Source organism: Mycotypha africana, assembly GCF_025528875.1.
Source record: "Mycotypha africana strain NRRL 2978 chromosome Unknown BDF20scaffold_10, whole genome shotgun sequence".
In the NCBI taxonomy this organism is placed as follows: Eukaryota; Fungi; Mucoromycota; class Mucoromycetes; order Mucorales; family Mycotyphaceae; genus Mycotypha; species Mycotypha africana.
In genome coordinates, this window is record NW_026515734.1 from 541050 (window position 1) to 554967 (window position 13918).

General features: G+C 37.6%; 6 protein-coding genes across 6 annotated transcripts; all 6 read right to left on the reverse strand.

Moving 5' to 3' along the window:
* Window position 1: 1 nt before the first annotated feature.
* Window positions 2-1663, reverse strand: BDF20DRAFT_889376 (etoposide-induced protein 2.4-domain-containing protein). Its single transcript, XM_053082131.1, has 5 exons — window positions 1308-1663; window positions 944-1239; window positions 781-863; window positions 623-699; window positions 2-536 (listed from the first exon to the last, which is right to left on the reverse strand). The coding sequence occupies exons 1-5, from the start codon at window positions 1407-1409 to the stop codon at window positions 300-302; spliced, it is 795 nt and encodes a 264-aa protein (XP_052932794.1). The 5' UTR covers window positions 1410-1663; the 3' UTR covers window positions 2-299.
* Window positions 1664-2167: 504 nt separating this feature from the next.
* On the reverse strand, window positions 2168-2854 carry BDF20DRAFT_962705 (cytochrome b5-like heme/steroid binding domain-containing protein). The gene is made up of 3 exons (XM_053084953.1): window positions 2760-2854; window positions 2500-2677; window positions 2168-2443 (listed from the first exon to the last, which is right to left on the reverse strand). Exons 1-3 carry the CDS (start codon window positions 2765-2767, stop codon window positions 2297-2299), a joined length of 333 nt encoding a protein of 110 aa, XP_052932795.1. The 5' UTR covers window positions 2768-2854; the 3' UTR covers window positions 2168-2296.
* Window positions 2855-3246: 392 nt separating this feature from the next.
* Window positions 3247-5900, reverse strand: BDF20DRAFT_838509 (P-loop containing nucleoside triphosphate hydrolase protein; the record flags this gene model as incomplete). The annotated part of the gene is made up of 3 exons (XM_053079170.1): window positions 3247-3332; window positions 3415-5476; window positions 5550-5900. The coding sequence occupies 3 exons, from the start codon at window positions 5898-5900 to the stop codon at window positions 3247-3249; spliced, it is 2499 nt and encodes an 832-aa protein (XP_052932796.1).
* A 631-nt stretch (window positions 5901-6531) lies between these two features.
* Window positions 6532-8405, reverse strand: BDF20DRAFT_825782 (Peroxin-3; the record flags this gene model as incomplete). The annotated part of the gene is made up of 5 exons (XM_053078001.1): window positions 6532-6606; window positions 6691-7198; window positions 7292-7580; window positions 7663-8144; window positions 8248-8405. 5 exons carry the CDS (start codon window positions 8403-8405, stop codon window positions 6532-6534), a joined length of 1512 nt encoding a protein of 503 aa, XP_052932797.1.
* A 970-nt stretch (window positions 8406-9375) lies between these two features.
* BDF20DRAFT_826184 (uncharacterized protein) lies at window positions 9376-10405 on the reverse strand (the record flags this gene model as incomplete). The annotated part of the gene is made up of 3 exons (XM_053078044.1): window positions 9376-9597; window positions 9676-9707; window positions 9805-10405. 3 exons carry the CDS (start codon window positions 10403-10405, stop codon window positions 9376-9378), a joined length of 855 nt encoding a protein of 284 aa, XP_052932798.1.
* An 831-nt stretch (window positions 10406-11236) lies between these two features.
* Window positions 11237-12738, reverse strand: BDF20DRAFT_915978 (uncharacterized protein; the record flags this gene model as incomplete). The annotated part of the gene is made up of 2 exons (XM_053084393.1): window positions 11237-11640; window positions 11745-12738. 2 exons carry the CDS (start codon window positions 12736-12738, stop codon window positions 11237-11239), a joined length of 1398 nt encoding a protein of 465 aa, XP_052932799.1.
* Window positions 12739-13918: the final 1180 nt, after the last annotated feature.

The window sequence follows — 13918 nt, forward strand, 5'->3', positions numbered from 1 at the left end:
ACAACTTCAGGAACCTAGTTTAACCTTCAGGCACACAAATCTAGACATTGATGAAATTATGTTCTCTCAACAAAGTACTTTATATTGCTTCATCTAGTCAATCTTATGAGATTGGTAAACTCTGTGTAGTATTATCCTCAGTTTGAGCGTTCAACACAAAGATAATTTGCCTCAAGAGCTTTAGGGAGGTTTCCAATTAAAGAAATTACCTAGACAGTTTTCACGCTTTATTATGACATTTTATGATTCTGAATCTTTTAATACTTATAAGCGAGAAATCCCTCAATTAATATTGATTTTCATTCTTGTTTGATGCTAGCTTTGCGTTTTTCAGAAATGATAGAGTCTGCATGGATACCTCCTACCAATCGAACAAAAATAATCACAAGATCGATCAATTTTCTAGTTGGGTAAAAAATAGCGATCTTATTGGGTATTTTCCATTCCTTTTGTTGTAGATTCTTAGCACCTGAAGGAGTAGATTGATTATATGGAGTCGGTGCAACCGGTGCTGCCAGCATAGACATAATGATGAACTAAAAAACCAATTGAAAAAGGTGTTAGTGAGTTGTTTACATAGTTTGCAATGATGGCTTTTGTGAAGAAAGACGAAATGACATACACTAGGATAAATGAGAGCAAATACAGCACTAGAACGGAGAAAAGAGAGGAAGAAAGTAATGACTGTGCCTGGTAAGCCTAATAAATAAAGGTTAAGAAAAGTATGCTACTTTAGGAATTGTATTTACTTCAACGTTATAGAGTTTTCTGTGCATTTACCAAATCCCAGAAAGTAAGCCCAATGTGATTCCATATAAGATAAACGCTTTTCAATATTCCAATTCTTATATATCCATTGATACCTAGCGTACAATTAGTAAAATGAGTCGGTGCGCTCAAGCAATCATTTCTCACTTCCTTTCTATTCCTGAAAACCGCTTACTCGAAGCAATAGTATGACATGACAAAGCAATTCATTAAAAAGGAGAGGAGTAATCCAAATCGAGGTACTTGCGCCAACAAATTTGCTGAAACTCCAAGACTGATATAAAGGATGATGGTCAAAATAGTGGATGCAAAGCTAGAGACAGTTGCTGTTGATGCCGCTGCTGCTGGGCCTGCTGTAGGATTGGATTTCACTGACTGTGCCTGGATCTGATATGCTTTTTCCGCCACTTTACTGTAAAATTTGCCGTTAATAGTCAACAAAATGAAGTGAGTGGGAATACCCAATAGCGCCTAGAAAGTTGTAGAAGCACAAGTCAACGAAAGGTCTCTTATGCTATTATGAAAATTATGTAACTTACTAGATAAGATACTCCCAAGAATTTATGATTTGGATAGAATGTTTCTATAAAGATTTGGCCACCCAAAAAGAAGACACCATTCAAAAAGAAGGTAGTCAGCATAGCTTTTTGAATGCTTGACGAGCTGATCGTATGGGAGACAATTAGACAAAAAAACACTCCTTTACATAGCGAATTCTCTTGATAGAAATGTAATACTTTACGAGTAGAATAAAATAAAAGTTTTAGGCCAGTTAGAGGCCTGCTCGAGACCAGTCAAAAAGTATTGCCAATGTTGCTTTGCTGGAGCCTGAGCAATCGTTGACATTGTGGTATATTGCTCGTGATGGCTAACAGGACTGGATACAGAAGGACAAAAAAAAGGGGGAAATCAAAAAAATAGAAAATTTGTTACTTTTAACCGCGGCTGACAGTATGTTACGGGTGTATCTACAAGACTATAACAACTATGTTATTTGACCGCCGCTCTTTATTTCTGCTTTAATGTGCTCGTTTCGGAGATCACCTGATACTCGTCCTTAATTGTGTGCTTGACCGAATGTTTCAGTGCGTTTTCACATCCATTTTCTTCATCGATTAAAGACAGTAAGTTCGTTTATATAAGACAGAATTACACTGGAATATTGTATCGGCTACAATCAAAGGAACTATATCCTGCAGCAATTTTAAAGTCATAAATCTAGACCCGCATACATTTATACGATCGAAGAATGTCTAATCAATTACACACGTCTGGTGAGCCCTCAATCTTCTATATAAAGCATGATATCACTGTCTATATGCTGATGGTTCATATTGTTCAGTTTCCCGATCACATAACATCATACCAGACTATTTGCAAACTGCATCCATCGTACTAATCTCGTAATTTTTCTTTTCCTTTATTGGTCATGCTGCTTAGAAGTACTGCAATGTTATGTTAAAGAAAATAAATATAATAGATGAAAAAAAAAGTAGCCCTTTTCAATCCTACTGCAGAAAGCATATCCTTAGTTATCAGGAACAACCTTTCCAACGATATTGTATCTCTTTGAAAAGAATTCATGCCATTGATTTAATGTCTCCATTTGCTTTTCTGTTAATCCACTATAATCTCCAACACAGTCTTCAGGCTTCAAAGATGACATACCAAGAGCCTAAAATAAAACTATGAGAACGGCTTTTCTTTCTATTCTTTTCTATTCAAGCTTACCTTCGATGAATCCTTTCCAGCAAAGACATTGTAACCGGCACCGGGGCCATAGGAAGCAGTATTCTTGGATACATCGAATACATCACCTTTGATTGCTACATAAATAGGTAACGAGGGATCGGAACCATCGTGCTTAGCGAGTTCAGAAACAGTGATAGGAGTAGCCTTGGGTTCTGCGCTGTGTGTTTGTTATAGAATGATACGGTTTAATTCAAACATATATAGAGATTTTTATGTCTGTTCAAGAATTGTTAATTTACGTTGCCATTATGATACCAGGAAAAGTAAAAGAGTACTCAATGGATTTGTATTAATAATAGGAAAAAGAAAGACAAAAGCAATAGAAGCAAAGTGGTGTACAATTTTCTGTCCTGTGGCACTGAGTGTAAATCAATTTAAATGGGCGAGGAATCTCGCGTAGGCCAAGCCCCTGAGTCCTCCGCTAATTTTTCACGGAGTTTTCACAACCTTAACGATCAGCAAATGATAAGACTGCCTCTTCAACGACGACATAGCTATAGCTGTAACTTTAAACTGAGAAATAACGAGAGATCAGATCTAATTTTACCAAAAACTATCCGACATTTAACTGGACTGAATTACCAAAAAATTCTAACAAAAAAGTCTTAAAAACACAACCCGAAGCACGAAAGAGCTCAATGTGATATTGTTATTGGAGTTAATGTAATGCGAAAGAACTTCATGTAGAGTTGTAAATATATACTCTGTCCATTATGCATAAGAAATTTAATTATGGGAGCTTTTTCTCTTCTTAGCTTGATGGAGATCTTCGATAGCTTTCGTTTTTGTTGATGCAGGTAGGAGCTTTTGGTCTGGAGAATTTTCAGGAAAAAAAAAGTACTGTTAGCTCAAATCTCTCAAACGAAAAGAATATATTCAAAAAAGAAAACTTACCATCATTGTTCAAGAGTCTCTCGGCTAAATCAGCAATAACACCGCCAGTCAAGAATTTAGCCGACACACCAGCTGGTAGAATAGGTTGTTTTAACAGCTGGTGTAGCTGGTTCTTTAGATTCATCACCTTCACTCTTGCCTTTTCGAGCTCTTTATCTGATTTCTGATGTCCCTTGCCTTGCATTGTTTCTTCATCAAACTCAATGTCCATTTCCTTTGCCATATTACGCATCCAGTTCGTTTCGTGAGTCTGCTTTGCTTCTTGATGTTGTAATGAATCAATCTCTGTTGCCACTCTAACTCGCTCTTTCATGGCTCTTAGAATACTGAGATCCACAGGAAAGTTAGGGTACTCTTCATTTTTACGTAAGGTCTGGCATAATTTCTTGTAAATCTTCACTTCTTCAGGACTGCACAAGAGCAATGAAATACCTTCGCGGTTGGCACGAGCGGTACGGCCACTACGGTGAACATAAATCTCGCCGGAACGAGGCAATTGATAGTGAATAACATGCTCTACCATAGGAATATCTAAACCACGGGCTGCCACATCTGAAGCGACCAGTACAGCTTTTGGATTAGCTTTGAACCGATCCAAATTCTTTAAACGTTGTTTTTGCTGCATTTGAGCGTGTAAGCCCAGAACTTCGATGTTTAGCAATTTAAATACAGGGACTAAACGACGAATGGCATCAATAGAATTGACAAAGAGGATAGTACGTCCTGGGTATCGTGTGACAAAATAATAAACGTATAAATCTTTCTCAGTATGAAGGCATTCAACTTTGGCTTCTAACAGTTTGGAAGCAACAACGTCTTCAGAAGTGACATCCACTAGAGCAGGTTTTTCATCGGCAAATTCGATCCGCTCTAACAAATCCTCCATTGTATTGTTCTCTTTGTGTAAAACCTTTCTTTTTTTGGCCTTCACGTTGAATCGGATATCCTTACTGAGAGTTGCAGTATAGATAAACGTTTGATGAACACCGACGTCTTGAGGCAAAATCTTCTTGAATCCCCCATCAGAATCGAGTTGTTCGGGCCATTCGGTTGTATTCTGACGCTTGTTTGAGATTGCAGATAATAAACTAGTCAACTCTTCAAAATGCCCCTTTTCCAACATACGATCTGCTTCATCCAGCACTAAAAACTTAATATGCTTCAGCATATCCATATATTCATGATCTTCAGAAAAAAGTTCCCATAAACGGCCTGGTGTGGCAACAATGATATCAGGCTGTTGTTTCAACAATCGTTGTTGCTTCTGAATAGACATACCACCTACAATAGCAACGGTACGAATATCTGTAAAAACTGACATTTTTTCGATATGGTCACGGACTTGAATGGCCAATTCTCTCGTGGGGGTCAATATTAGACCGCCAAGACCATTCTTCACCCCTCCCTTCTGACCACGACCATGTGTGGCAAGATAATGAATGATGGGAAGACCAAAAGCAAGTGTTTTACCAGAGCCGGTCTCTGCAGAGCCGACTATGTCTCGGCCATCCATAGCTAAAGGAAGGGCTTGTAATTGGATGGGAGTAGGTTCCGTAAATTGGTTGTACTTCAAAGCGTTCCTTATGGGTGTGCACAAATTTAGACTATCCCACGCAGAAATATCTACTGTCTGATCAACATCGTCAACGGTAGGGCGTACTTTCTTCTCAACGGCAGTGGTCTTCTCGACTTTTGATTTTTTCTCGTCCGTTTTTTCCTTTCTCTCAATTACTTTGTTGTTTTCTGCTGGCTTTTCAGTTTTCAGTTTTTTACTGTTTGCTGTGGGCACTTTCTTATCATTATTATCATCGTCATCACTGCCTGCCTTTCCATCTATGGAAACCACAGACCCTTCCTTCTTCTCATTCTCAACATGATCATCTTCTTGCGTTTTCAATGGCTTGTCGGCATCGACGTTAGCGTCTGCATCTTCAGTATTTTCATCATTCACCAAACTTTCGTCAAATGTATCCAAGTCGTAAAAGTTCTGTGTTTCTTCCAGGCTTAGAGGTGCAGTTGGATTTGCTTTCTTACCATGCTTACGATCCGTCTTTTTGATACGCTAAACCCACAAACAAAAACACAGGTTAGTATATCAAGTTCAAAGAGTGGGTTGATTCTTCCAACTCTTTTACCTTAAACTTTGCCACTTTGCCAGTGTTATCGTCACCTTCGTATTCTACTTCAACATCACTTATCTCTTCCAAACAAACAAATCCACCCAAGTCATCCGAAAGGAAAGTATCAGTTACATTAGAGTCGTTCCAATCCCAAGTGTCGATATTGCCGAGATCCTCATATTCAATCACACCATCAACGCCCTTTTCCAGAGCTGGGTTGCTTTCTTTCTCTTGCTGCTTTTCCTTCGTTGGCTTTGTCTGCCAGGTCGCTTTCTTGACTAGAAATTTCTTTTTATTTTTTTTGTGGCCTTTCTTCTGAATGACCTTTTTTGTTGTGGGCTTCTTCTTCTCTACGAGTTTGCTCATTGTTAAGCGGGATCGATCTGTCAACAAGTACGAATAGTGGCGAGTCTTTTTCTGGAACCTGAAAAAAATGGATGGCAGTCTCGGCCCGTCACATTTTCATGCTGCTTAACATCCCACAGCGAAATATGAAACATCAACGTTTTTTTATTATTTATTGCAGCTCGTTGCGTTATCGACTCATACAACTTCCTTTGTTGAGATGTTAAACCTACATATGCATACCACTCACCTTGTTCCTTTGCCAACGTGATTTGTTAAAAAGAAACAGTTTGCCAAAAGAATCGAGCTAGTTTTATGCTTCTATGTGAATTTGCAACTGTTATAACATTTTCCACAACCAATTGATTGGTGTAGGAATATAATAAGAATGGGATCAAGATGCTCCTTTCTTCGTTAACTTTTGCAGATATTGATATTTTCAGCAGTCATATCGAGTAATGATAACAGTTATTGAGTTTCGTACATAATGAGCTCAGTAATGCAGAAGTATGTCCCGTTATCAGTGGTTGTAGCAGCCTGGAAAAGTATTTGAAAAAGGGATTCAAGACTGGGCAGCAAAGGATATCATTTATTATCAGAAATAGTATAGGCTTCGATTTAAAAGTGCAGTGGCTATATTTTAATCATTGTATCAAAGAGACTCTGTATTATATTGTGTATAAACAAATGCAGAAAAAGCCTGCAGTTCTTTGATATAAGCAAAAGCCTAGGTTAAATGAAAACGAAGAAATCCACGTCAGTATATGAAGCCATTTTACTTTCCCATCATACTTTAAAAAAAAAGACATACATTAAGATACTCATTTCCTGAAATAGCCGAGTGTGCTTGTCTACCAATGGTAGGTAATAAGTTTGCTAATGTTAGTCTTTTTTCACTCTGCCTTTCCAAATTCAAGGCTTCATTGGGTGTCAATTCTCTTATGCTAGACTCAATAGGCTCAGTCAAATTAGGTGTCAACGTCAAAGCAAATGCATGATGATCAAAGATCGCAAATACTTCATCGAAACAAGCTGTTGCAACTTGTGTGAAATCAGGGCTATCAATGAAGTCTTTTGTTTCATCAATCAATCTTCTAAATGTGATAGTAGGCTGTTTACCGCTTCCATTATTGACATCATTTTCAGCATTATTACTGAATCCAGCTCCCTCTTTGAATACGGCTTCTTCTTCTAAGGTATCAGGTAACATCCACGTACGGTAATTGAAAGGCTGACTATTTTCTAGTTCGACACCTTTACGCAATTTGATCAATAGTTCCTCTGCCTCATAATAATTCAAGGTACTCTTCAATGGTATACTATAAGAAGCGCATGCGTATGAGGAATGACTTTTAGAGAAAAGTCTTTTGCTTACATAAAAAAAGGAATCGCGTTGGAGTATCAAGCCTCACCTGGAAATAACTTCTTCAACGACCTTTTCTACTCTTTCAGCGCATTTCTTCCATCCACGATGTAATAGCCACCAACAAAGACTCAAGTAGAGTCGTTCTGTTTCAGGATCTAAATAACCTGCATCCATGTCTTCTTTGCCATCTCGTTGCAGCCGAATTGTTGGTTCGGTTTTGTTCAAAACAGAAACAGACCAAATATACGTGAATCGACCCAATAAATTAAGTTGAATATGCGTTAATAAAGTAAGTAAGGTGATAGAATAAATGACTGTGAAAGAACGGACGAAGCCTACAAAATAGAATCATATTTAATCAATTGATACATAGAAACGCTTTTTACTTTGCAATGATCCTATTAAATAGTCACTTACTCTTGGTTTTGATGTTTTCCAGAATGGCATGCTTTTGATGCCTCTCTAAAATCCCGGTTGGGAGTGGTTTACCGTCCTCTGCATTGAAAGATGTGGATAAACTGCTCACACTAGACTCTAATCCCGGTGCCGGAGAGGATACTGTTGGTGTAGACAAAGCAGTAGTCTCCTGCTTAGGTCTATTGGAGCTATCCGCTTCTGCATTTCCCTCATTGTCATCGATTTTGCTTTGGTGATCTAGTTGCTGTTGTTGTTGCTGTTCTGCCCCAGTCTCCAAGTCTTTTTCTTGCTGCATCAAAGCAGCCTCTTCTCTTTCTTTTCTCAACTTTAGTTCGATTTTCTCCAATTTTCTTGATTCTTGTAATCTGTTCCAGTCCTTTTCAATGTTCATTTCTTCGAAAATTTGATCACGCAATGTGGGCAGTAAAGACAGAACTGTAAATACACAGTCGTTTTGATTCTGTTGGAATCGTCGTTTTAGACTTTATGAAAAAGATTTTAACAGGGATTATTAGCTTAAAAGCATTCGATGCAGGAAAATATTTTCTACATCTCTAGAAGGACAAAATCTTGTTGTTACTTTACTTCTCTTTGGCTACTCTTTCAGCATTTGCTTTTTCTTGTAAGTCTCTTATTTTTTGAGAGGCATACTTTCCAGCAATATAACCTCCACAAACGACAGTTGCTGTGGTCAATATACCTCTTCGGTGACGTCTGATGTAATCCTTGACAGAGGTGATCATAGGCCTTGGTCTAAAAAATTAGAAATAGAGACAGTGGAAATTAATTGTGGGGAAGCGTTTAAGAAAATTTGTACCTTCTCAAATGATTGGCAGATTCTGCTATTTTTTATCACGCGGAAACTGTAACCTTCCTTACCTTAGACTTGCATTCCAGTATTCTGGTTTTGGTCTGCTTTCCACGACAGTCTTTGCTCAAATCAGCTCTAGTCTTCAACTTTTCATGCGCATGATAGCTTCAACCTGCAAATCTCACTTTGACTGCTAAAGCTTCAAGAAAATTCATATTAACACATTATTTTTTAGGTCTCCAAGAAACGCCGGGCTACGAGCTCAATCGTGCCTACACAGCAGCCTACTCGTTTGACAATCATTGCCTGCTCAACTAATACTGCTTGTACTGTTTAGCAGTGTACTTTACAGTAGCTGTCTTTCGGTCCTCTGCCTTTGCAATTCTTTCCCTGTGTTTCTTTTTGCTATTCGCCCTTATATCTTGTCTGAACATATGTTTATACTGGCTATCCTACATGTGTTTTAGTGTCATGGTTCGCCTCTTTTTGTTCTACCTCATGCTTACTTCTGCCTACCTGGTCGCCCAAACATCCTAATAATATTTGTATATGCCCAACCTTTTTCGGCTGGGAAACGGTACATGCGCTCACAACCGATGGCTGTGATTTTTTCGGATAAGAGATATGAAGAATTGAACAAGATTGCCACAAGCCCTCAATAACACTGCCTTTTCTGTTAAATGTTTCATTCTGCTCAACTCTAACTTTTGACACTAAACCTCGTATGTAAGTATTACAGCATTTCTTATTTTTTTTTTTTTTCTTTCTTTGTGCCTCTTCACGTACTAATAGCAAATACATTTATCATATTTCATTTGACCTGTCTCGAAATCGGTCTCATAATTCATATACTCTATCAGTATACTGAACTATATAATTTTAAATAGTAATTTGTATATAATCTAATAATGGTATATGATATAGCTTGGGACACCGTATACTGAATAACCCATAGATTTTACCATCTTAGCGAACCCTTCTGTATCCATGTTATGTTGGTAGACAAAGGGGGGAAAGATAGCACCTTCTCTATGAACATTTGCTTTGACCAATGTGAACGTTCCACCGATACCATCTAATGGTACTTTTGTTTCTATATTTCCATGTGTAGGCATATCTACAAGCTGCAGAATTAAATTAAATCACTTTTAGCGTCAACTTATAGGTTGTAACGTAATACTACACTATTGAATAAGCCTTACCAAATGGCGTCCAATAGCGTATTCATTATAATCTGTTGTTATAAAATTTTGTATCAAGACACAGTAACGTTAGCTCATTATTGAGCCCAACTCTTCAACACTTTTATGCAATGTTATGCACTATTTTACCTTCCATAAGTAAATCTTCTTCCGGTATATGTTGCTGTCTCTGTAACGACATCTCACTTTCTTGCCAATTGTTCCTATCAAAAGCCCAAAATTCATCATCCTTTTCTCTTTTCTGTAAACAATTGGGTACAATCACATCCACATTCACCGCCTTCAAATCGTCATAAATGGTCGATGGGTAAGAGAAAAGTTTAACATCAACCCAAGCAACCCATGAATGATGCTCTCGAAGGGCTGCTGTGAGCAAGAAATTTTTGGCTTTGGCCAAAGTTGCTCGCTTCGAAGTCAAGGCTGTGGCTTCGTCTTTTTTTTTGTCCAGTTCAAAGTCTTTTTGATACACGTCGATTTCATAGAATCTATTCCGCCATCGGTTTTGTAAAGAGTGAACTTTTTCTTGAAGGATGTTGAGGGTGTTGTCCGTTGAATCAGAGACTAGCAAACCGATAGAAATGTATTGGTTGGGATAAGAGGATGCATCGATAAGCTGAAAATAGTGGTCCAAATATTCCTCGTCATTTTGTAGCAGGGTTAGGATGAGTATATGATCATTTTTAGACAGTGATGATGTGAGTTTGTTAAAGGTAGTAGATATGGTTGACATATTCGTTTTGCTTTTTTCTATAGGGTCGTTATCATTCAAATTAATGTAGTTATGATGACGTTCTTGTTGTAGTAGCTCGTCCGTTTCTAGAATTGTCGATCTGGGCATATGACAAGAAGCAGATTTATAATAATTTGATATGGAATCAGCCGTGATTATGGCTGGGGATTGTTGTAGAATGAGTAGAAAAATGATGATTGCAGACAAGGATAGTAGCATCAATCGATGCTTCGTTCGTATACACGTAAGTCCAGATACCATATCAATGACTGTTACTGCCAAATAAAGGAAGGGTAAATGGATCCTATGCTGAAGTAGATATGAAAAAGGAAGAAAGTAGTCCAATAGTAAGGAAGGATTTAGGAAATGAACTAACTTTTGATTTAGAGGAAGAAAGAGGGAGAGAAGGTTGCTGTTGATGGCTCTGTCAATCCGTTAATCTTGATTGGAAGGGCGCCTGTAACTCAAAGCTGGAGTCAAAACCACGATCGTTGTTGTGGCATAAGCAGATAAAACCGAATACTCATGTGATTTTATAAAAAGACAAGGAGTTTCATTAACAGAGACTTTCTATAACTATATATTCTAAGCTTCTACCAAAAAAATAACAACCAGCTTTACAATGAATGTCAAAACCAAAAGTGCAAATTATCTATGATCTGCAAAAGAAATTCTAGACTTTTTAAAGCAAAAAATGAAAAAAAAAATAGAGATCGCCCCTTATTTGAGTAAGAACTATAATTAGAGTGTAACAGTGTGTACAAGGATACGTGTTACATATAACATTTAGTTTGTTTTTTTTTGTATTTTGTGATTACGTCTTGGTATTTATCATTGAAGCGTAATATTATAGTCGTTTGTTATTGGTATCATTAAGTTTTCAGCAACTGGGGTATTGATCAAGACAGCAGTAGTATCAGCTACTATCCAACCACTAGTGGTAGAGTCAACACTATTATCTGTTTCGAAACCAGCGGATTTGCCGTCCGTTACAGCACTAGTAGCAGTAGCGTTATTCGTTGATGTAGTATTTGCCGCATTCATAATGGCCAATTTCGTCGCCTCACTAAATTGGCAATCTTTATGAGCCATTAATAAGTTTCTTAAAGCCAACACTTCGTCTCGCATCACCGTGGCTTGTAAATGCAGTTGTTCGTTGTCATTGGCTAAAAATTCAACCCGTTCTTGTAAACTTTGTAACCATTGTTTCTTTCTTTGTCGACACTTTAAGGCGGCTATACATCGTCAACATTTATATGTTAGTTAGACAGAAGAATGACTATTTGATGGTACAGAATTGCACATTTTCCATCTGTTAATTGCCAAACTATATTCTTACCTTGTCTGTTACGTTCCAAAAAGTTTTTGCGTTTCTCCGTATCGTCCTTGTCTTCAGAGCTCGAAGATGATGCATTCAAAGTAGCAAGAGCAGTTTTTTTTCTTTGTTTTCGGCGTGCTGTAATTGATGTAGAAGATGTTGAGGATGAAGAAGAGATACTGGAGACTAAGAAAGGTATGGACTGAGATGAGGATGTTTTGACACCTTCCTCTCTTCGGTCCGTTTCATTTTTGGTACCTTTAACAATGCTACTGTTGTTATCGTCTAACATTGTGGTAACATTTGAGACTGCGTAATGAGTTGGTATGGTGTGAGTGATAGTAGAATTGGTGGTAACAATGTTATTGGGAGGCATGGGCTCGGATCTGCCAGGTTTGGTATTTGTTTGCAAAATGGGATGATTGGTATATTGCAGCATTTGTTGTTGCTGTTGATGAATTCGCTGATTTTCTCGGCGAGAAAGTGCTGTTAGAAATGCACTATTATAACTACTGCTATTAACTGTATTTGTTGTAGCAGACAATGGCATTGCAGAGGCTGGTGGTTGTATAAACTGCCGTGAATGTGGCTGCTGTTGCTGCTGCTGCTGCATTAGCAACGTGTCATAAAATGTGACCGGTAACATTTTTGAATCCGTTGCATTTGATAAAGAAGTGTTCGATGGCGGTAACATGAAATTGGATTGATAGATGTTGTCGTTTACTGGAGAAATTAAGTTGCTGAGCTGACAGAGATTATTGGTTGATGCGTTAGAATTGAGTGGTATAGCTATAGGTTCCGATGGACGTGCAGATATCATATTAAGCATGGAAATGGTGGATGAGGGAGTAGGAGTGGAAGAAAGGGAGGCGTTTGTGCTACAACTGCCATTCAGAGCTGTGATATTGCTATTGCTGAAGGCATTGTTGATACTGTTGTGGTTGTCACTATGACTATTAAATACGAATAAATTATCTGTTGAATAAGCAGATGGATGAGGTTGTGTCCAAAGCATTGAGAAACAGAATCTCCTGGAAAACTGTGAGTTGCAAGAAGGAAAAGAATTGAATACTAAAGAAGGTGCACACAAAAAAACAAAGAAGAAGCAGAAAGAAAAGTAGAGAAAGAGAAAAGTTCAATTAAATACACATAACATTAAACACATACACACATATACACACAATGGTGATCGCATGCTTGGATTTATTTTTATATCAGTTGCATTTAATCTACATTAAGCACTTTTTTTTTTGCCTGTAAAGAAAAGGAAAGCAGTGTAAAAAATAAATAGCCCATCTACCATTTGTTTTTATCGGAATCTGAAAACGATTTAACGGAAAACTCGTTGTAAATAAATAACAAATAATAGCACTAGGGCTTTATAGCAACAGCTTACTGACAAATAACTCAAATAACCATGCCAAAAGTTTACGTGGGTCGCTAAAGGATTGCTTTTACCTATGAATCAGCTCAAATACCTTCCCTTAATACTAGTAGATTTCACTATGAAGGAAGCCTAACTGTTAAAAAAGGTGGCTGACATTCAATACAAATGTACAAAAAGAGAAAAACAAACAGAAATACTCACTTCTTTTTTGTTTATACTTATTTTTCTTTTTTGTTGATTCCCCTGTTTTCATTTTCTGCACAGAAGAACAATGAGCATTACATAACTATAATTGGAGATAACATAACAACCCAAATTATCTGAGAGCTGGTGTTCACTTAAGTTTTAGCAGAAATATATGCAAAAGTGTTGTACTCTTTCTTGTTGCTTCCTCAGAGAGAGTTTCTTTTTTATATTCGATGCCCGAAAATAAGCGTCACCTAGGAAAGCGACAGAGTAGACTACAAAGAGTTGGATTCTCTTTTATCTTGATGTGGAATAGGTCAAAAGAACAACTCATGATGTACTTTATAATGCCTTTGCAACATCAATATCTTTTCTACCTAAGCAATCGCCTTATGAATGCTACAAGGCCGTGCATGCTTTCAAGAGAACGCGTTTTATAGCTGATTGATCCTTTGGTCTTTCTTTATATCAGTCTACAATTGCTTTGTTGTCCTATCCATCCATGCGTCAGACTGTACGCTATTTCTTGAAAAAAAAAAGAAAAGAAAAAGAACAACCGAAATAACCACAGTGCTACCTGTTGCTATTTTCTCGTTATTTGTTTGAGTTTCGACAAAACCTC